The 22,614-nt window shown below is 39.8% G+C and overlaps 1 protein-coding gene across 4 annotated transcripts in view; it reads left to right on the top strand.

The window, feature by feature from the left end:
* LOC126416674 (uncharacterized) overlaps nt 1-22,614 on the top strand; it is a 213,201-nt gene that overhangs the window by 167,587 nt on the left and 23,000 nt on the right. For 3 of the 4 annotated variants that reach the window (XM_050084477.1, XM_050084476.1, XM_050084478.1), the window contains exons 9-10: nt 20,788-20,888; nt 20,983-21,146. In XM_050084477.1, coding sequence (XP_049940434.1) covers nt 20,788-20,888; nt 20,983-21,146 — 265 coding nt within the window. Of the gene's footprint in view, nt 1-20,787; nt 20,889-20,982; nt 21,147-22,614 lie in introns of those variants that run through there. The other variant, XR_007575492.1, reaches the window with a different exon arrangement.

The following is a 22,614-nucleotide window of genomic DNA, read 5'->3' as shown; positions in this document are numbered from 1 at the left end:
CGACTGTTATGTTGTAGAGAATACTTTGCAACAGGATATTGTGTGTTACTGGTATACACCCTCTGCCTACAACCATTCATCCTCGTGTTAACTTAGTGGTGGTGATACTGATGTAAAAGACCAAAAAGTGTTTACATAACAGCTGTTGTATGACACATTTTGTTTCACAGTCTCCCTTTGACAGTATGTGTTTTGCCAATTACATGGCAGATACAGATGGTGGTAGGAGGGTGCATATACAAGTCTTGCAGCAGGGACAGTCACAGGGGTAGGAGCCATAGGGTAGGGAGATGGGTGTAGGAGCATAGCACTTGACAAGGATATTTTGGAGATTGGGATGGTGACAAAAAGCTGTTCTATGTGTGGTGGGCAAAATCTCAGACAAAATGGATCTCATTTCAGGGCGTGATTTTTGGAAGGCAAGGCTTTGTTGAAGTAGCTGATTAATACATCCAAGACCAGTATAATACTAAGTGACAAGTAGTGTTCTCCGAAGTTATTTTTTGGAGGGATCAGCAATACCAAGATTGGATGTGATGGCCCTGGAAATCTGCTTTTGAACTAGTCTGGTGGGACAATTACATCTAGTGGAGGCTGAGGTGAGAATGGTGGTGTATTGCTGTAAAGAGTCTGGATCTGAACAAATACATTTGCCTCAAATGCCAAAGCTGTATGGGAGGGAACGTTTGACATGGGATGGATGGCAGCTGTCGAAGTGTAAGTACAGTTGTTTATTAGTACATTTAATGTGGACAGAAGTGTGTAGCTGGCCTTCGGCGAGGATGACATCAACATCAAGGAAAGTGGCATGGTATTCGGAATAGGACCATGTGCAATTTAACTGGGAGAAGGTATTTAAAGATTCCAGGAATTTTAATGGGTCCACCTCACCATAAGTCCAATGGCAAGATGTCGCCAATGTATCTAAACCAAACGAGGGGCTGGAGGCTTATGGATCCCCGGAAAGCCCTCTCCAAGCAACCCAGAAAAAGGTTGGCATAGGAAGGAGCCGTCATTGATCCCATGGCTGTGTCACTGATCTGTTTCTATGTCTGCCCCTCGAAGATTAAGTAGTTGTTGGTAAGTACGAAGTTGATTAAGGTGAGCAGGAAAGATGTCATAGGTTTGGAATCAGGTGGGCGCTGACTGAGGAAACGTTCAGCAGCACACAGCCTGTGTACTTTGGAATGCTGTTTTAGAGGAAGGCGGCATCGATGGTGACAAGCAAGGTGTGGTGAGAGTGGGACGGGCACGGATTTCAGATGATCTGGGAAATGGTTGGTGACTTTAATATGGGAGGGAAGTTTTTGTACTATGGGTTGCATGTATTGATCAACTAAGGCAGATATATGTTCGGTGTGTGCATGGAAGCCAGCAACTGTGGTCCTGTTCTGAATCCCAAACAACTTTCATTGATGTTGATCTCATCGTCGCTGACAGCCAACTACACACTTCTGTCCACATTAAACCTACTAACAAGTAACAGTACCTACATTCTGATGGATACCATCCATTCCATGTCAAAAGTTCTCTCCCATACAGCCTTGGCATTCGAGACAAATGTGTTGGTTCAGATGCAGTCTCTTTATAGCAAGACAGGAGGATAATAAATAAATAAATAAATAAGTAAAAAATTGAGAAATTCAGGAAATTGCTCAAAGACATGGACTGGATAGTTGTTTACAACACATCTGACTCAAATGGCAAATGCAAAGCATTCATTAATAAAGTTGCCTCTACTTTTGAGAATTGTTTTCCTCTAAAGGTAACTCAACTCACCCACAAGTCAAAAAATAAACAGTGGATTACACAAGGAGTAAAGATATAATGTGGGACAAAAAGGAGACTCGATCTACTATCTGAGGTTAGAATTGTAACGCATTACAAAGAATACTGCAAAATATTGAAGCAAGTACTCCAGAAATCGAAGCAGCTTTATTATGAGAAAAAGATAATTGCATCAGGTAACAAAATAAAAACTACATGGGATATTGTGAAGATAGAGACAGGTGGGACCAAAAAGGAATACGAACAGATAGCTCTAAAAATAAATGAAACTTTTGTAACAAGTACAATTAGTGTTGCAAACCTCTTAATCAACTACTTCATTTCTGTTACTGACAGCTTGGGGTTATCAGGTTCGGTGAACAGTGCAATGGAGTATCTGAGACCAGTCTTTAAAAATAACTTCAGTGAAATGGAAATGACACTCACATCTCCCAAGGAAGTAACATCCATCATAAAATCCTTAAAATTTAAGTATTCCAGTGGGTATGATTACACATCAAAAAAGTTAATCAAAGAGTGCTCATGCGAGTTAAGTTCTAGCTTAAGTTATTTGTGTAATCAATCTCTTATCAGCGGAACATTTCTGGACTGGTTAAAATATGCTGAAGTTAAGCCTCCTTACAAGAAGGGGGATAAAGAGATACTATCAACCAATTTCACTTTTGCTGGCTTTCTCAAAAATATTTGAAAAGGTTGTGTTCAAGCGTCTCCTTAAGCATCTGACTGCAAATGATATATTGTCCAAGTCACAGTTTGGATTTCTGAACGGTTCTGTTATAGAGAAAGCTATTTACTCTTACAGTGAGAATGTACTTAATTCATTAGATAATAAATTACAGGCTACTGGCATTTTCTATGACCTGTCAAAAGCCTTTGACTGTGTGAACCACAGCATTCTCCTAAGTAAATTAGAGTATTACGGTGTCATTGGCAATGCTGCGAAATGGTTTGAGTCTTATCTATCTAACAGGAAACAAAGGGCGTTGTTGTGAAATACCTGTGCAGTAAACAGTCTGTATTCATCTGACGGAATTAATTACATGTGGTGTTCATCAAGGTTCCATTTTGGATCCATTGCTTTTTGTTGTGTATATTAACGAGTTCTCATCTGTTACATTTCCAGATTCTAAGTTTGTTTTGTTTGCAGGTGATACAAACATTGCACTAAGTAACAGGTCAAGTACAGATTTAGAAATAGTTTCTAATCAAATTTTCACTGGCATTAATAAGTGGTTTAAAGCTAATTCTTTGTCATTAAACTTTGAGAAGACCGACTATATGCAGTTCACAACCTGTAAGAGATTTCCTTCCAACATAAGTATAACGTATGAAGACATGCAGATTGAAGAGGTTGACAGTGTTAAATTTCTGGTATTACAACTCAATAATAAATTCAGTTGGGAAGGGCACAACACAGAATTGCTTAAGTGCCTAAACAAGTCTGTATTTGCCATGAGAATAATGTCAGATGTATAAACTTTTAAAATTCGGCTCAAGGAACTTTGTATTCTAACCACTGCTTCTCAGTATATTTATTCCTTAATGAAATTTGTTGCAAGTATTACATCTCTATTTCCAACCAATAGCCCAGTACACAGTATCAATACTAGGAATAAGAAGAATCTATATAAAGGCCTAAAATCACTTACCTTGATCCAAAAAGTGGTCCAATATTCAGGAACACACATTTTTAATAAATTGCCAGCAACCATTAAAAACTTGGTGTCAGATAAAGCACAGTTTAAACAGAGTTTGAAAGACTTTTTGATAGGCAACTCCTTCTACTCCATAGATGAATACTTAACAGAGACTGTTAAGTCAGCTTAAGTAAAAATATGTTAGATTTCAGTTTTGATAACACTTCATCACAACAGTTAAGATTAGGTTTTTTTGCGTATGATAAATTTATTAATAGTGGATAACAGTGTTTCATTCTGACAGTGTGTTAATTCTGTAAATATTAGCTGTCCCAGGTTACTGCATCGTATTAGTTTATTTTCGACTATCTCCTGACAAATGATCAGGGTAGTAAGTATTATATTCAAATGTTTTATGTTTTTATGTCATACTTTCTGACATTTTCCACACCCACGAGAATCATCTAATTTTTTGGGTCTATGGAACAAAAACTGAATCTAATCTAATCTAACACCACCATTCTCACCTCACCCTTCACTGGACATAATTTCCCAACCAGCTTAGTTCAAAAGTAAATTTCCCAGGTCATCGTATCAAATCCTGGTACTGTTGATCCCTTCAAAAAACAACTTTGGAGCACGACACTTGTCACTTAGTATTATCCTGGTCTTGAATGTATTAATCAGCTACTTCAACAAGGCCACCATGACTACCTAAAACCACGCCCTGAAATGAGATCCATTCTGTCTGAGATTTTGCCCACTGCACGGAGAATAGCTTTTCTTTGACTTTCCAGTCTCCACAATATCCTTGTCACACCCTATGCTCTTTCTGCACCTGTCTCCCTGCCCCTTGGCTCCTACCCCTGTGACTGTCCACACTACAAGACTTGCCCTATGCAACCTTCTACCACCATCTGTTTGAGCCATGTAACAGGCAAAACTTATACTATCAAAGGGAGAGCCACCTGTGAAGAGACACATTTCATATACCAGCTGTTATGTAAACACTGTTTGACCTCTTACATCTGTGTGACCACCACTAAGTTATCAGATAGGATGAATGGCCGTAGGCAGAGGGTGTATACCCAGGTGACACAAAATATCTCATTTCAGAACATGCTGTACAACGTGATGGTCGTAACCTCAGTGCCTGCTTCACCACAAATACCATCTGGATTCTACATCTGCATCTACACCTACATCTATATCTACATAGACATTCTGCGAGCCACTGTACAGTGCATGGCGGAAGGTACCCTGTACCATTACTAGTCATTTCGTTTCCAGTTTTACCGGCAAATAGAGCGAGGGAAAAACAACTGTCTGTATGCCACCATATGAGCTTTAATTTCTTGTATCTTTTCTTCAGGGTCCTTACGTGCAATGTATGTTGGTGGCAGCACAATTGGTCAGCAGTCACTTTTACATGCCGGATCACTAAATGTTCTCAAGGGAGTTGCTCAAAAAGAATGTCGCCTTCCTTCCAGGGATTCCCATTTGAGTTCCCAAAGCATTTCTGTAACACTTATGTGTTGTTCGAACATACTGGTAACAAATCTAGTAGCCCACCTCTGAATTGCTTCGATGTCTTCTTTCAGTCTGACCTGGTGTGGATCCCAAACACCTGAGCAGTACTCAAGAACAGGTTGCATCGGTGTGCTATATGCAGTCTCCTTTACAGGTGAACCAATCTTTCCTAAAATCCCCCAATAAATTAAAATCAAGCAGTTGCCTTCCCTAACACAGTTCTCACATTCCCGTTCCATCTCTTATCACTTTTCAACATTACGTCCAGATATTTAAACAGTGTAACTATGTCAGGCGGGACACTAGTAATACTGTATCCGAACATTACAGGTTTGATCTTCCTATTGATCTGCATCAACTTAAATTTTTCCACATTTAGGGCTAGCTGCCATTCATCACTTCAACTGGAAATTTTGTCTACATCATCTTGTATCTTCCTACAGTAATTCAGCTTCAACACTTCACCATGAACCACATTATCAGCAGCAAACAACTGGCGATTGCTGTCCACCCTGTCCGCCAAATCATTTATGTACAAGGGGAACAACAGTGATCCTATCACACTTCCCTGGGGCACTTCTGATGATACCCTTGTCTCTAATGAATGCTCGCTGTTGAGGACAACATTCTGGGTTTTGTTGTTTAAGAAGTCTTTGAGCCACTCACTTATCTGTTAATTTATTCCATATGCTTTGTTAACAGCCTGCAGTGGGGCAGCATGTCAAATGCTTACCGGAAATCTAGAAAAATGAAATCTGCCTCTTGCCTCTCATCCATAGTTTGCAGTATATCATGTGACAAAAGGGCATGTTAAGTTTTGCATGAGAAACGCTTTCTAAACCATTCTGATTCATGGACATTAGCTTCTCTGTCTCAAGAAAGTTTATTATATTCGAACTGAGAATATGTTCAAGGATTCTGCAGCAAACAGAAGTTAAGAATATTGGTCTGTAATTTTGCAGGTCTGTTCTTTTACCCTTCTTATATACTGGAGTCACATGCACTCTTTTGCAGTCATGGGAGAGGGATTCCTGATAAATGCAAGCTAGGTATGGGGCCAATGTTGTTGAGTACTCTTTGTTAAATCCAACAGGGATTCCATCTGGACCTGGTGATTTATTTGCTTTCAAATCTTTCAGTTGTTTCTCTGTGCCACGGATGCTTATTACTATGTCGCCCATATGGGAGTCCGTCTGATGGTCAAATGAGGGTATGTTTGTATGATTCTCCTGTGTGAATGATTTCTTGAATCTGAAATTTAAACTTCGGCTTTCATTTTGGTGTGTTCAACTGCCACATGAGACTGGTCAACAAAGAACTGAATAGGAGCCTTAGACCCACGTAGTGATTTTACTTAAGACCAGAATTTTCTAGAGTTCTCTGCCATGTCTTTTGCTAAGGTGTGACAGTAGTAGTTGTATGCTTCACGCATAGATCTTTTTACAGACGCATGAATCTTGACTCACCTTCACTTGTCGTCGTCTGTGCATTTCCTTTTGAACCAAGAATTCAACATATTCTGCTTCCTCAGCGACCTCCGAATTTCGTTATTAAACCGTGGCAAGTCTTTTCTGTCCTCTACCCACTTACTAGGTGCACAACTCTCCAGGGCACGATTTACAATCTGATTAAACTTTGTCCCTAATTCCAATACATCCATCTTACTGGAACTAAGTGATGCCAATTCATGGTGTAAGTGTGATGCTAATAACTATGTTTCTGCTCTGTCTAGCAGAAGCACTCTCCTAGCCTTCGTGACTGATTTATTAACTTTCGTAATCATAGTTAACTATAATGACATCATGATCGCTAATACCCATTTCTATACTGACATTTTCGATTAGGTCCGACCTATTTGTAACTACGAGATCTAAGATATTTCCATTGTGTGTGGGCGGGGTGTGGGCTGCCGAGCTAGCTGCTCAAGAGTTTTCAGAAAACATGTTCAAAAGTATTTCACTAGTTGACTGTCTCTCTGTACTCCCCCCCTCCCCCTCCCATCCGCCCCCCAAAATCTATACTCGGTAGGTTAAAGTCGCCTCCAACGAGTATCGCATGATCTGGGTGTTTACGTGCTATTGTCTGTAGATTTTCTTTGAATGGCTCTAGAACTGTCACAGCAGAGTTGGGTGGCTGGTAAAAACATCCAACAATTAACTTGGCTTCACCTACACCTGTTGTATGCGACCAGATGACTTCACTGTCACACTCAACTTCGATCTCAAAAGAGACAATATTTTAGTCAGCTGCAATGAACACTCCCCCTCCTGCAGCTTCTGATCTGTCTTCCAGTATACGTTCCACAACTCGCTAACCATCTCAGAGCTGTCTGCTTTGGGTTTCAGCCAGCTTTCGCTCCCAGGAATAGTTTGAGCACTACATCTTTCCTGCAGGGCAATGAATTCAGGAACTTTATTACGAATACTGTGACAGTTTACTGATAAAATTGTGACAGTCGAAGTGTGTTTATTGTGAACGCCATTTGACTTCCCTTGCTGCCCATTGACTGGTGAGTGTTATTTATTTATTGGTCCAAGAGTCAGTTTCGTACATTGTTTGTACATGTGATATAGGACAGTGGTAAACCTAGTTAGTTTACAATACAATAGTCGTTTTGACTACATTGTTGACATAATAAAAATGTATAATAATGTAGGTTGGTGTACTACATTGCTTCTACGTGTGATAATAGCAGTTATTAAGTGAGATGACATGATAAGCACAATGTAAACTATATTATGAATTGACAATTAGTGAAATTTGGTACGTGATGTTTACGTATTATGATGTTCCATAAACACAGACAAAGAATAGAAGCAGTGGTCAAGCAACATCTTATGTCTAGTTTATTATGTGCGTATATCATAGTTGTGTTTGAAGAGATTTTTCCCTTTTTTAAGATGCTCCCTTTTGTGAAAATTAGTATTTTGTATATATACAAACAAGGCAGTTTTAAAAAGGGGTCTACAGGAATTCTTACATTTAGCTTTTTTTATCACCCTGATAATCTTTTTCTGTATTTTAAATGTTTTTGTAGTATGTGTGGAATTCCCCCAAAAAATTATTCCGTACATAAGTAGCGACTGTATATTGCAATGATACATTGTCAGCACTGATGAGCAGCTTGTATTTTGAGTGAGGATCGTAACAGCATATGCTAGTGAATTCAGTCTCTTATTTAAATTGTTCAGGTGTACCTCCCACTTCAGATCTGCCTGAACATGTACACCTAGAAATTTTGTATGACTGACATTCAACACATTTTTTCCTTCGATAGTGAAAACGGGGTTTGCAGGATGGAGATTGTGTGTGGTATGAAGATAACTGCCACAGTTTTTTCAGAATTTATGATGAGCCTATTGGTCTTGAACCAGTGTGTTAAGGTACACATAACTGATACTGCAGCCTCCAGCAGATTTTCCTCATTCTGTGATTTAATTAGAATATTAGTGGGTCATTCCATATAAATTCAACAAATTTGAGAAAATATTCCAGCTGATAGTCTCAGATTTGGCTGAAATTTAACACACCAATGCTACCAAGTGTGGAACACTCATGTACAAAATTTTAAGTTCCCCTGCCAATTAGTTCCAGAATTATGGCTTTTGAAAGAAGGTGGCGTGACCCGGAAATTGCAACCCACATCTGTCAATCTATCTTCAGACCCAACTTCAGGTCTTAATTACTTTGGAACTATTCTGCACAGTCCAGTGAAATTTTTACAACCTAGTAACATCCACTTAGAGAATCAAAACGCCAACAACATATTTCTGAGGGAAAATAAAAAATTCCAAATTGTGATTAAAAAAATGTAATACGTTAAAAGGTACATATTGTAGGTGCCCTCTATGCCAAATATAATTCACTCAAAAAGGGTATAAATTTTTTTGTGGTAAGCTTAATGTGGCCTAAACACACGCAGAACTCATCTTGCCCATATCAGTCACACAAACAGAGTGACATGCACACAAAAATACAAAAATTTGAAAAATTACCTGAAAAACATGGATTTTCTAAATGTGGTAGCACAAAAGGGACAAGTGATATCCAGGCCAAATTTCAAACACTGCATAAGTAGACCATAATATAATATGTGGCAAAATTTCAACTTGTTATTCCAAGGCATTTGCGTACAATAAAAGGTGACAGAGACGCATTTGGTTACGTTTCTTTTAACACGATTTAGCAAGTAATAGTGATGATGCAGACAGCTTGTTTCAGATAAAGCTGCAACAATTGTTGGGAACCATTAGGCAACAGAAAGTTAAACAATGGTAGTTTTCAGGGGCAGAATGAGTCATTGTTAGGCAGGAACAACAAAGGAAACAAGCAACAATTACGGGTTACTCATGTTTTTAAGATTCTAGTTCAGACTGGTCAGCACTGTGGTGGAAAGTCAGTATGGAAGCAAAAAAGTGTTCTAGTGGTGCTTTTGTTCAAACAAGTTGCAGTATTGGTAGAGCACAAGCATCTGAATGTCATAAAACAACATATGGAACAAAATGTGGCATTCGCTTTGTACTATATGATCTGGATGAATCGGACCAAGATTTGTTGCTATGGAAATCCGGGGTACACCCTATGGGAACAAGAAGTACAGTTCCAGGAAACTTTAGTGTTTGTTATCATCATATGAAAGTGTTTCTGGATAAGTATTCTTTCCTACAAAGAAGTTGTTTTGATCCATTTAGGATTCATAAGAAGACAGTGAAGTGTAGCCTCAGAGAAACTGATATAAAATCAGTATTGAAAGTGAAACAGTGCATGGGACTTAACATAAAACCAGGACAAAAGTTATGTTCCAGGTATGTTACACTGCTAAAAAATGAAGAATATTCTGATAATGTACAGGGTTATTACAAATGATTGAAGCGATTTCACAGCTCTACAATAACTTTATTATTTGAGATATTTTCACAATGCTTTGCACACACATACAAAAACTCAAAAAGTTTTTTTAGGCATTCACAAATGTTCGATATGTGCCCCTTTAGTGATTCGGCAGACATCAAGCCGATAATCAAGTTCCTCCCACACTCGGCGCAGCATCCCCATCAATGAGTTCAAAAGCATTGTTGATGCGAGCTCGCAGTTCTGGCACGTTTCGTGGTAGAGGTGGTTTAAACACTGAATCTTTCACATCACTATGCATGAAAGTAGCCCGCACGCGTTCAACCGTTTCTTCGCTTACTGCAGGCCGACCCGTTGATTTCCCCTTACAGAGGCATCCAGAAGCTTTAAACTGCGCACACCATCGCCGAATGGAGTTAGCAGTTGGTGGATCTTTGTTGAACTTCGTCCTGAAGTGTCGTTGCACTGTTATGACTAACTGATGTGAGTGCATTTCAAGCACGACATACGCTTTCTCGGCTCCTGTCGCCATTTTGTCTCACTGCGCTCTCGAGCGCTCTGGCGGCAGAAACCTGAAGTGCGGCTTCAGCCGAACAAAACTTTGAGTTTTTCTACGTATCTGTAGTGTGTCGTGACCATATGTCAATGAATGGAGCTACAGTGAATTTATGAAATCGCTTCAATCATTTGTAATAGCCCTGTACATGACAGTGACAAAGAGTATCAGCCACCTACAACCACAGCAGATGAGCAATTAAATACTTGAGTGACTGCTCTTGGGTTGTCTCCCTCGAAGACACACAAAGTTGGGAAAAGAGACAGGCTGAGCTATGATAGAAGAAAATTACAAGAAGCTCAAATGGAATTAAAACACAAAATAGCTGACACACTAATGGTGGAAGAGGAAGAACTATCTGCTCCAAAGGAACAGAAATCATGCCAGAAATGCTCTGATTTGGACAAAATTGTGCATGATTTGAAAGAAAAATGTGCCATATCCACACGCCAGAAAGAAGTAGCTATTCTTACCCTTCCACCTTCCAGCTGGTCTATTGACTACACTGCAAAGGAATTCAATGTTTCTACATGTATGGTAAAGCAAGCTAGGAAAATAAAAGCAACCCAAGGGGTGCTACCACAACTTCAGCAGGCTCAGGATAAGCAATTGAGTTCAGAAATACAGGTGCTAGTGTCCGAGTTTTATGAAAATAATGACTACAGCCGAATAATGCCTGGAAAAAAAATACTGTGTAACGGTGAAAATGGAAAATGTACATGTACAGATGCAAAAAAGACTGTTGCTATGCAACATATCAGAACTATATGTAGAATTCAAGGAAAAGTATCCCAATACCAAAGTAGGTTTATCATCTTTTTTTCAATCTTCGGACAAAATGAGTTGTGCCTGTAAGTGCAAGGGGCAAACACAATGTTTGTGTATGTGAGACCCATCAAAATGCTAAGCTGATGTTTGCTGCTGTAAAGGATTCTGGTCTGTATTACAAAGGTGCAATGCAGCTGCTAGTGTCTGACATCAGTTCCTACCAGTGCATGATACACAGGTGTGAAAAGTGTCCTGGTAAGGCAAATCTTGCAGAACACATGAATAACAAACTGTATGGTGAACTCCTTATGGATGAGGATGAACTTGTTTCTTGTAAACAATGGATCACACAAGTCTGAAACAAAGCAAAGTACAGTGGCAGATTTTGTTGACATGTGTTGTCAAAAAATGGACAAACTGACCACACACAGCTTCACAGCAACAGCACAATCGGCTTATCTGCAGTTTTGTAGGTATAATTTGAAACAAGATGAAATTATAGTAATACTAGACTTTTCTGAAAATTATGCATTTATAGCCAAGATGCCATCCAAGGATATCATAGGGACAACAGTCAAGCAACTCTCCAGCAATTTGCGATTTACTATAGAGGTGAATCAGGTGATGTGTCTGTCATGAACCTGTGCGTTTTTAGTGACTGTTTAATTCATGATGCCATTGCAGTTCATGCCCACATTCGCACTGTCATGGCATATGTGAAAAACAAGCTGCCTCACATACATTTTGCGAAATACTTCAGTGATGGGGCAGCTAGTCAGTACAAAAACTGTAAAAATCTCAAAAATTTATGCATGCATTACCATGATTTTCAGTCACGCAGAATGGTATTTTTTCGCAACAAGTCATGGTAAAAATGTATGTAATGGTATTGGTGCTACCATTAAGCACATGGCATCACGAGCTAGTCTGCAGCAACCTACAGAAGGTCACATTCTAACACCTCTTCAATTATTTACCTGGGTACAGAAAAATATCTCTGGCATACAATCATTCTGTGTTTCGAAAGATGAGGTGAAATCAGTTGAAGAGTTGCTAAAAAGCAGACTAGAACACGTTAAAACTGTTTCAGACACAAAGAGCCATCATCACTTCTCTCCAGCGGACTCTGACAATGTGCAGGTGAGCAGACTGTCCGGTTATAGCTATAGGCTCTAGCACAACACGTGTCTTCACAGTGTGTCTGACTCAGGATTCAGAAGCAAAAGCAGCAACACACAACCAGGTTGCTATGTTATTGCTGTTTATGATGACAAATGGTACTTAGGATGTGTTGCAGAGTGCTGTGAAGCAGAAGATGATGTATGTGTGAACTTCATGGCACCAGCGAGATCATTTCATTGGCCACATTTGGCAGACAGGTGTTGGATTCCTTTTGAACATATTCTTATGACAGTTCCAGTTCCTACCACAGTGTCAGGAAGACAGTACAATTTGCCACTCAATGTACAGAGTACAGTAGCTAAAGTTTGGAAGAACTTCTGTTTGAAGCACAATAAACTGGTTTTTAGCAGTTAAGGTGCAGTAAACATTAATGTTAGGTTGTTTTAATCTGTGTATATGTTGTTGCTTAGTGATTAAACAGTTGTGGGAGAGGATAAGAAGAGGCAGAACAGTTTACAAAATGTTTTTACAAAATTGTGTTGTGGAACAATAGCCACATCACCAAATACATATGTCAACTTCCATTGTACACAAATGTCTTCCAGTAACATGCTGAAATTTTGAGATATATATCATTATGGTCTACTTATGCAGTGTGTGAAATTTGGCTTGGATACCACTTGTCCCTTTTGTGCTACCACACTTCGAAAACCTATGTTTTTCAGGTAATTTTTCAAATTTTTGTATTTTCATGTGCATGTAACTCTGTTTTTGTAACAGATATGGGCATGATGAGTTCTGTGTGTATTTAGGCCACATTAAGCTTACCACAAAAAAATTTATACCCTTTTTGAGTGAATTATATTTGGCATAGAGGGCACCTACAATATGTACCTTTTAACGTATTACATTTTTTTAATCAAATTTTGGAATTTTTTATTTTCCCTCAGAAATATGTTGTTGGTGTTTTGATTCATGGAGTGTGTTCTCTAAATGGATGTTACTGGGTTGTAAAAATTTCACTATACTGTGCGGAATAGTTCCAAAGTTATTAAGACCTGAGATTGGGTCTGAAGATAGATTGCCATATGCGGGTTGCAATTTCCCGGTCATGCCACCTTCGTTCACAAGTCATAATTCTGGAACTAATTGGCAGGGGAAACTAATACTTTGTACACAAGTGTTCCACACATGGTAGAATTGTTGTTGTTGTTGTTGTGGTCTTCAGTCCAGAGACTGGTTTGATGCAGCTCTCCATGCTACTCTATCCTGTGCAAGCCTCCTCATCTCCCAGTACTTACTGCAACCTACATCCTTCTGAATCTGCTTAGTGTATTCATCTCTTGGTCTCCCTCTACGATTTTTACCCTCCATGCTGCCCTCCAATGCTAAATTTGTGATCCCCTGATGTCTCAGAACATGTCCTACAAACCGATCCCTTCTTCTAGTCAAGTTGTGCCACAAACTCCTCTTCTCCCCAATTCTGTTCAATACCTCCTCATTAGTTACGTGATCTACCCACCTTATCTTCAGCATTCTTCTGTGGCACCACATTTCGAAAGCTTCTATTCTCTTCTTGTCCAAACTATTTATTGTCCATGTTTCACTTCCATACATGGCTACACTCCATACAAATACTTTCAGAAAAGACTTCCTGACACTTAAATCAATACTCGATGTTAACAAATTACTCTTCTTCAGAAATGCTTTCCTTGCCATTGCCAGTCTACATTTTATATCCTCTCTACTTCGGCCATCATCAGTTATTTTGCTCCCCAAATAGCAAAACTCCTTTACTACTTTAAGTGTCTCATTTCCTAATCTAATTCCCTCAGCATCACCCGACTTATTTCGACTACATTCCATTATCCTCGTTTTGCTTTTGTTGTTGTTCCTCTTATATCCTCCTTTCAAGACACTGTCCATTCCATTCCATTCAACTGCTCTTCCAAGTCCTTTGCTGTCTCTGACAGAATTACAATGTCATTGGTGAACCTCAAAGTTTTTATTTCTTCTCCATGGATTTTAATACCTACTCCGAATTTTTCTTCTGTTTCCTTTACTGCTTGCTCAATATACAGTTTGAATAACATCGGGGAGAGGCTACAACCCTGTCTCACTCCCTTCCCAACCGCTGCTTCCCTTTCGTGCCCCTGACTCTTACAACTGCCATCTAGTTTCTGTACAAATTGTAAATAGCCTTTCCTCCCTGTATTTTACCTCTGACACCTTTAGAATTTGAAAGAGAGTATTCCAGTCAACATTGTCAAAAGCTTTCTCTAAGTCTACAAATGCTAGAAATGTAGGTTTGCCTTTCCTTAATCTTTCTTCTAAGATAAGTCGTAGGGTCAATATTATCTCATTTGTTCCAACATTTCTACGGAATCCAAACTGATCTTCCCCGAGGTCGGCTTCTACAAGTTTTTCCATTCATCTGTAAAGAATTACCGTTAGTATTTTGCAGCTGTGACTTATTAAACTGATAGTTCGGTAATTTTCACATCTGTCAACACCTGCTTTCTTTGGGATTGGGATTATTATATTCGTCGTGAAGTCTGAGGGTATTTCGCCTGTCTCATACATCTTGCCCACCAGATGGTAGAGTTTTGTCAGGACTGGCTCTCCCAAGGCCATCAGTAGTTCTAATGGAATGTTGTCTACTCCCGGGGCCTTGTTTCGACTCAGGTCTTCCAGTGCTCTGCCAAACTCTTCATGCAGTATCGTATCTCCCATTTCATCTTCATCTGCATCCTCTTCTATTTCCATAATATTGTCCTCAAGTACATCGCACTTGTATAGACCCTCTATATACTCCTTCCACCTTTCTGCTTTCCCTTCTTCCATTTGAACTGGGTTTCCATCTGAGCTCTTGGTATTCATACAAGTGGCTCTCTTTTCTCCAAAGGTCTCTTTAATTTTCCTGTAGGCAGTATCTATCTTGCCCCCTAGTGAGATAAGCCTCTACATCCTTGACCGAGCGAGGTGGCGCAGTGGTTAGACACTGGACTCGCATTCGGGAGGATGACGGTTCAATCCCGCGTCCGGCCATCCTGATTTAGGTTTTCCGTGATTTCCCTAAATCGCTCCAGGCAAATGCCGGGATGGTTCCTTTGAAAGGGCACGGCCGACTTCCTTCCCCATCCTTCCCTAATCCGATGAGACCGATGACCTCGCTGTCTGGTCTCCTTCCCCAAACAACCCCCAACCCCCCTCTACATCCTTACATTTGTCCTCTAGCCATCCCTGCTTAGCCATTTTGGACTTCCTGTTGATCTCATTTTTGAGACGTTTGTATTCCTTTTTGCCTGCTTCATTTAATGCATTTTTATATTTCCTCCTTTCATCAATTAAATTCAATATTTCTTCTGTTACCCTAGGATTTCTACTAGCCCTCGTCTTTTTACCTACTTGATCCTCTGCTGCCTTCACTACTTCATCCCTCAGAGCTACCCATTCTTCTTCTACTGTATTTCTTTCCCCCATTCCTGTCAGTTGTTCCCTTATGCTCTCCCTGAAACTCTGTACAACCTCTGGTTTAGTCAGTTTATCCAGGTCCCATCTCCTTAATTTCACACCTTTTTCAGTTTCTTCAGTTTTAATCTACAGTTCATAACCAATAGATAGTGGTCAGAGTCCACACCTGCCCCAGGAAATGTCTTACAATTTAAAACCTGGTTCCTAAATCTCTGTCTTACCATTATATAATCTATCTGATACCTTTTAGTACCTCCAGGGTTCTTCCATGTATACAACCTTCTTTCATGATTCTTAAACCAAGTGTTAGCTATGATTAAGTTATGCTCTGCGCATAATTCTACCAGGCGGCTTCCTCTTTCTTTTCTTAGCCCCAATCCATATTCACCTACTATGTTTCCTTGTCTCCCTTTTCTTACTCTTGAATTCCAGTCACCCGTGACTGTTAAATTTTCGTCTCCCATCACTACCTGAATAATTTCTTTTACCTCATCATACATTTCATCAATTTCTTCATCATCTGCAGAGCTAGTTATAAACTTGTACTACTGTAGTAGGCATGGGCTTCGTGTCTATCTTGGCCACAATAATGTGTTCACTATGCTGTTTGTAGTAGCGTACCCACACTCCTATTTCATTATTCATTATTAAACCTACTCCTGCATTACCCCTATTTGATTTTGTATTTATAACCCTGTATTCACCTGACCAAAAGCCTTGTTCCTCCTGCCGCCGAACTTCACTAATTCCCACTATATCTAACTTTAACCTATCCATTTCCCCTTTTAAATTGTCTAACCTACCTGCCCAATTAAGAGCTCTGACATTCCACGCTCCGATCCGTAGAACGCCAGTTTTCTTTCTCCTAATAATAATGTTCTCTTGAGGAGTCCCCGCCCAGAGATCCGAATGGGGGACTATTTTACTTCTGGAATATTTTACCCAAGAGGACACCATCACCATTTAACCATACAATAAAGCTGCATGCCCTCGGGAAAAATTACGGTTGTAGTTTCCCCTTGCTTTCAGCCGTTCGCAGTACCAGCACAGCAAGGCCGTTTTGGTTAGTGTTACAAGGCCAGATCAGTCAATCATCCAGACTGTTGCCCCTGCAACTACTGAAAAGGCTGCTTCCCCTCTTCAGGAACCACACGTTTGTCTGGCCTCTCAACAGATACCCCTCCATTGTGGTTGCACTTACGTTACGGCCATCTGTATTGCTGAGGCACGCAAGCCTCCCCACCAACGGCAAGGTCCTTGGTTCATGGGGGGGGGGGGGGGGATGGTAGAATTAGTGGTAGAATTAGTGTACTGAATTTCAGTCAAATCTGAGACTATGAGCTGGAACCCCTCGTTGAACTGACATGGAATGACCCTAGTCTCATCTGCAAACAGTACAGTGGTTCCATCATGTATTTTACTTGCCAAGTCATTTACATACAGCAGAAATAGGACAGGTCCTAGAACTGACCCTTGTGAGACTTCATACTTGACATTCTGCTCGTCACTGTAAAAACTAGAAATTTTTTGTGTTTTATTATCTTTGTGTTTTATTTCTGAAATCTGCTGGTGACTACTGAGGTACGACTGGATCCACTTTTCAGACTGTCCTCTGAGTCCATAGTTACTTAATTTACTCAAGAGAATGCCGTGATCAGTTCCATCAAAGGCTTTACTTAGATCCAGAAATATCCCAGATACATGTTGTGTATCATCCACTGCTTTTAATACTTCATTTAAGAAGGCGACTCAGTTGATTTTCCAGGACCTGAAACTATTGCATGGCCTATAGACCCTCATATGTACTCCACAAGTACTCTGCTACCCCAGAAGTTGCTTCCTTTGTGTAGAACCCTGACCTGCAAGGGGAGCCTATAAGTCTCCACACGATGATGCAGGTCTAGAAATCTGCAGCCAAGACCATCACAGAGTAAATTAAGCCTTTGGTTGAGACCCTCCACTCGGCTCCAAACCAAAGGACCCTGATCAACTCTGGGAATGATGCTGCAAATTGTGAGCTCTGTTTGCACCCCGCACGCAAGGCCCATAGTCTTCACCACCTCCGCTAGCCATCTGTACGGACTGAGGATCACCTCAGAACCCATGGACAGGTGTTGTTGGTGAAGACATGAGCCACAACTTGCGGATAACAGCACCCTGCATGCTCGGTAGCCTGTGGTAAGGCCGCCTCCACATCTCTGATGACGCCCGCCGGCAGACGTACCGAATGCACATAGGCTTTTTTCCAGCCCTGTATGCTGTCCGCCTAAGGGGCCTAACGTGCCTAACATTGGACCTCCCAATAACTAGTAAACCCCTCTCCCTGTGCGCCTGCTCGGACCCTGCTGAAGGAGCAGCCACTTTGTCCACTCACAGTGGGCAAGGCCAGGCTGCCAGTCTCCACATTGACCCTCTGCCTCAATCAATGTGAATGCATTACCACCCGCCACTCACCCTGCTGTGAGGGCGGATCCACTGCATTGAGTGCAGTAGAAAGTGCCTCAGAAGCAGAACTCGTGAGCAAAACATGTGACACCTGAGACGTTCCATGTGACACGCCAGATTCTTCGTCACCGCTGCATCCCGAGGCAGCAGCGTGAAGGTGATTGACTGTAGCCAGAAACACATTCAGCTGTTTGCGAACTGAGGCCATCTCCTCATGTGCCCACACACAGCATGCACACATCATAGCCATCCGAACAAGACTAACTGAAGAAGCAAACAATAAAAGCAGACAGCATTCTAGATACGCAACTTGCTACCCTCCTGATGTGTCACGAATGGATGCTGATGTGTTAATGAGCTATGTAGCTGTATGTTCAGTGAGCAGCTATTGCATTACAGACTGAATGAATTTACACTTGCAAAAACATGAGAGTAAACCTCTTAAACACAAAACACGCACAAAATTTAATATATATTGTAAGAGGAAAACACAGGAAAGGATAAACGCTGTTGTTTACTCATACTCATATATCATCTGAGAGCTTTAGCCAGACCGACTGGCTTCCTAAATGAACCGACAGTTGCTTTCAAAATAAAACAAATGAGGAACTTCCCTGACACCAGTTTCTCAGAACACTGCAGGTGGGAACTAGTGCTACAAGAAGTCCTTGGTTCTCGCCACCCACCTGGCCTTAATTTATGTTAATTTCTTCCATCTCAGCATTTCTTCACGGTAGCTACACCTTTCTTCACTCCATTTTAGTTTTCTACAACTTTCATTTTCTGGCCTGTCTATTTTTCGCCACCCGCCTCCAACCTCTATTACATACAATGCACTTAGCTTTTCACTGTTATTAACTTATGCACAATGTTTTAGCAGTAATCCTGTCTTGCATATTACCCTGTATTCAAGCAGAAGGCCTTTTGGCCGAAAGCTTACTTGTTTAGTAGTCTTTTTGTTGTGCCTGTTTGCACGACTCAGCATCTCTACTATATGGTGAGTAGTAATCTATCGTTTTCATAACATTGTCATTACTCCATCCTGGATTTCCCATTTTATGAATGTTCTGTGTATTGTGCGCAAGAGAACACATGAAGCATTGAAGCCACCAATTTTTCTGTATTTTCCATCAGTCGAGTTTCAAAATGTTCTGGACTGACTGGTTATACACAAAAAATTTCCTCATTGAACTTGAAAAGTCTGAAAAACTTGCTGTCAGTAAGAATGAGTGAGTATGGTGTATCATTTTCAAGTGAACTACATTCATACAGCCCATTTGATGTCATAGTTTAAGGAGACTTTCGATTAAAATTTGTTGATGTTGATTATTACCAACCACTGACCCTTTAGTTTGTTAATTTATTTTATAGCAATACAAATATCTATCTGCACAATTATATCAAGACATGCATCCCATAACATTAGCAATCTTGGTACAATTGAGAAAGGTATTGAAGACTTCAAATTTCTGTTGGCTGCTTTCTTATGCTTACCTTATTATGCACAGCGCTTCCGCTTGATGTTGGCAGTGGGAGGAAAGAAGGAAGGAAGGAAGGAAGAACAGAATTATTGAGAAGTGCAAAATCGGTTGAACTGGTCTGTCGGTAGTTCAGGTTCTGTGGCTGTTTGGCTATAAAGCATTTATAAACTAAATTAGCTGTACTGTAGAATAAGCAAAACTGTCCTCAACTCAAAGGTTAGTTTGAATGCTGCAATTCTTTACAAGGTGTGGCCCTATTGGTCGTGGTATGTACCAATTAACAAATCATTCTTGGAAGTTATAAGTGACAAGGAAAAAATCCTAGAATCACTGGTTCAGTAACCACAGACATTTAGAGCTTTAGTCTGGAATTTATCCCCTGAACTCCTCCTGTGTAAAGTACTAATGAATTATTTATCAGAGAGAAACTAATCTGTACCACAGGAGCTCTGGTCGTACATAAGTGAAGACTGATTAATAAGTGAACAAAAAGTGTAGTTATGCTCTTATTAATTAGAAGTAATGGATAACAATTCCTTGTATTCACAGAGAGGAATAGTTCCTCTACTTGCAAACAATTTATTCATAAATAATTTTTTTTACAGTTATGTGATTATTCATATAATTGCCTAGATAGAAATTTATTCAAATAATGCCCATCCATGCAGACTGAGCAGGGTGCCCACAAAGCTGTAAGAGATTGTAACATCACATGAAATCTATGCTGTCATATGTGGTTGGCCTTCTGTACAAACATAGAGACACTTGCAATACTGGAAGTTGAGCTAGGATAGAGAGGAAATTTTGATCTATGCGAGATTCATGTAAGATACCAGGGCCACTAGAAAGCCAAACAAAGTGTGCTTCTCTTTAAGCCATGCAATTAATTGATTTGTGCATGACGGTCTACAAAAGATAGGTGAAATGTGATAGTTTTACAATGTTCCCTTCTGCTTTCTAATCATCATCATCATCATCATCGTCTTCATCATTATTCATACTTCAGCACTGAGTCTGAAATAATTTCTTCATTTAGTTTGTTTTAAATTAGTTGTTTTTTTATTCAGTAATAACTAATGATAACTGAAGATGAGTGATGGTTTACCATATATTGTCAACTACCTTATGTTTACAGCAACCACAATTCCAAGGATTATAGTATTCTAGTAGATGATGAAGAAATATTTCATGAACAGAGTGCTACTAGTGAAAATAGAAGTGAAGCTTCACAGGAAGGTATGATCCTTAAATTTTCTTAATGAAATGTAATGCATAGCAATTTTATTGGTATAGAATTTATATGGTAACATTGGTGGTTTTTATTCAACAGTGGACTTGCAAACAGCTGTTCAAAATTTCATAATAAATAATCCAGAAATTCATGAAAAGATTTTAATGTATGAACCAGTATGGTTAAATGACCTCAAAAATGGTCTGAAAGCTAACAAAATTAAATTCAAGTTGAATGACTTAATGGACTATTTGGATGAGCAGGTAAGTAAATATTTAATTAGTGATTAATTGTATTAAATAGCAAAGATAAAGAAAGTTGTCATTGAGAAGAAGATTGGTTTGAAAACAAGAGTCTTTATTAGGCATGGTCCTATGGCAGAAGATATTGCCTTGGCTCTCTGTAACTTTTGAACTAACCTACCCTGCCAGTTAAAGGGGAACCTATAGCTCAGTGTGGCCTCTCAGCCACAGTGCAATTCGGCATTTTTCACATTAATATATTTTGTGAGGAAGCTTGAAAAATTGGGATTCTCAACTTTAAAGTATTGGAAAAGTCAGGGTAATCTTAGGGAAGTCTTAGAGATTAGGAGGAATGGAACTATGGAACTGTTATAGTTCAATTCTTTTATCTTGGCGGTTCGCGCATGCCCGCCCAGACGCGGGAGATTGCTGGGTTGCCAGTTGTACTCGCCAAGAGAAGCAGCGCCATAGTATATTGTTCGCAAACTTACGTTTAGGGGGGAGTGCGCAGTTTGTGAAGTAAAGCCACCACGGCTGCATTAACCCTTTTGCTGCTACAGAGACGTGCTCCCCGCATTTCGCGATGTGCGTGATTTTGTCATCATTGCACTGCTCGCCTGTGCAGACACATGGTGTTTCGACTGCTTTGACACACTTTATCATTCGATTTCACAAAAACTATTTGGCACAAAAATTTGATTTTTACACATCTTCTTGACTGATACCTTCCCCCCATAAATGACTTAATTTTGTTTCGAAGTTCAATACAGTTATTGTGCAGCATTAGATGTAGTAAACCATTGCACAAAATTTTGAAGAGAATGCAGAGGTAAAAGTCCATAGCGTATACTTTCCGTATGGTCGATTTTAGCTGCCACTAAAAAATTTCAAAAAATTAGATTCAAACGAATAAAATTCATGAAGTAAGATACTTTGATATTGTTTTTAAATAAAGAAAATATTAAGCACCAAACAAGGTTCGAACTCAGAACCTTCTGCTTAGCAGTCACACACTTTAACCATTACGCTAACGTAACTCGTCGATTAACGTGTCTCCCGGAGGACTTTAAGCTATAACGCAAAATACCGACAAACATTGTTGGTATGACTATGAATTACTGAAGTTTTGTCAAGATATAATAGGAAATAAACAATTACCGCTGTTCTTTATTGCGAAAAAGCGGTTAGTGAGAATGAAACAAATACCATTCCTTGCTATCGCCTGAATTAAGAGGCTTATTGCTTGTTTGGTTTAATTAATTAATAGAATATGAAGCAGTTGGTATAAAGAATGCTTTTTCCAAACTTTCTATAAAACAAAGTCTGCTATCACGACACTGCTTTCATTCAATTACTTTATTTATGACTGAACGTTTCTAAAATTGAAGACATTCGTCCATGCTCTGCACTGCAGTCGAGCTCTGGCAACGCTGTTCTCTGTTCATTGGCTAACTGTGTTTTGTGGCGTCAGATGCGCAGAACGAACCTA

Source organism: Schistocerca serialis, chromosome 8 (assembly GCF_023864345.2).
Source record: "Schistocerca serialis cubense isolate TAMUIC-IGC-003099 chromosome 8, iqSchSeri2.2, whole genome shotgun sequence".
Lineage (NCBI taxonomy): Eukaryota > Metazoa > Arthropoda > Insecta > Orthoptera > Acrididae > Schistocerca > Schistocerca serialis.
Note: the sequence above shows the minus strand (reverse complement) of the source record. Positions and strands in the feature narration are given on the sequence as shown.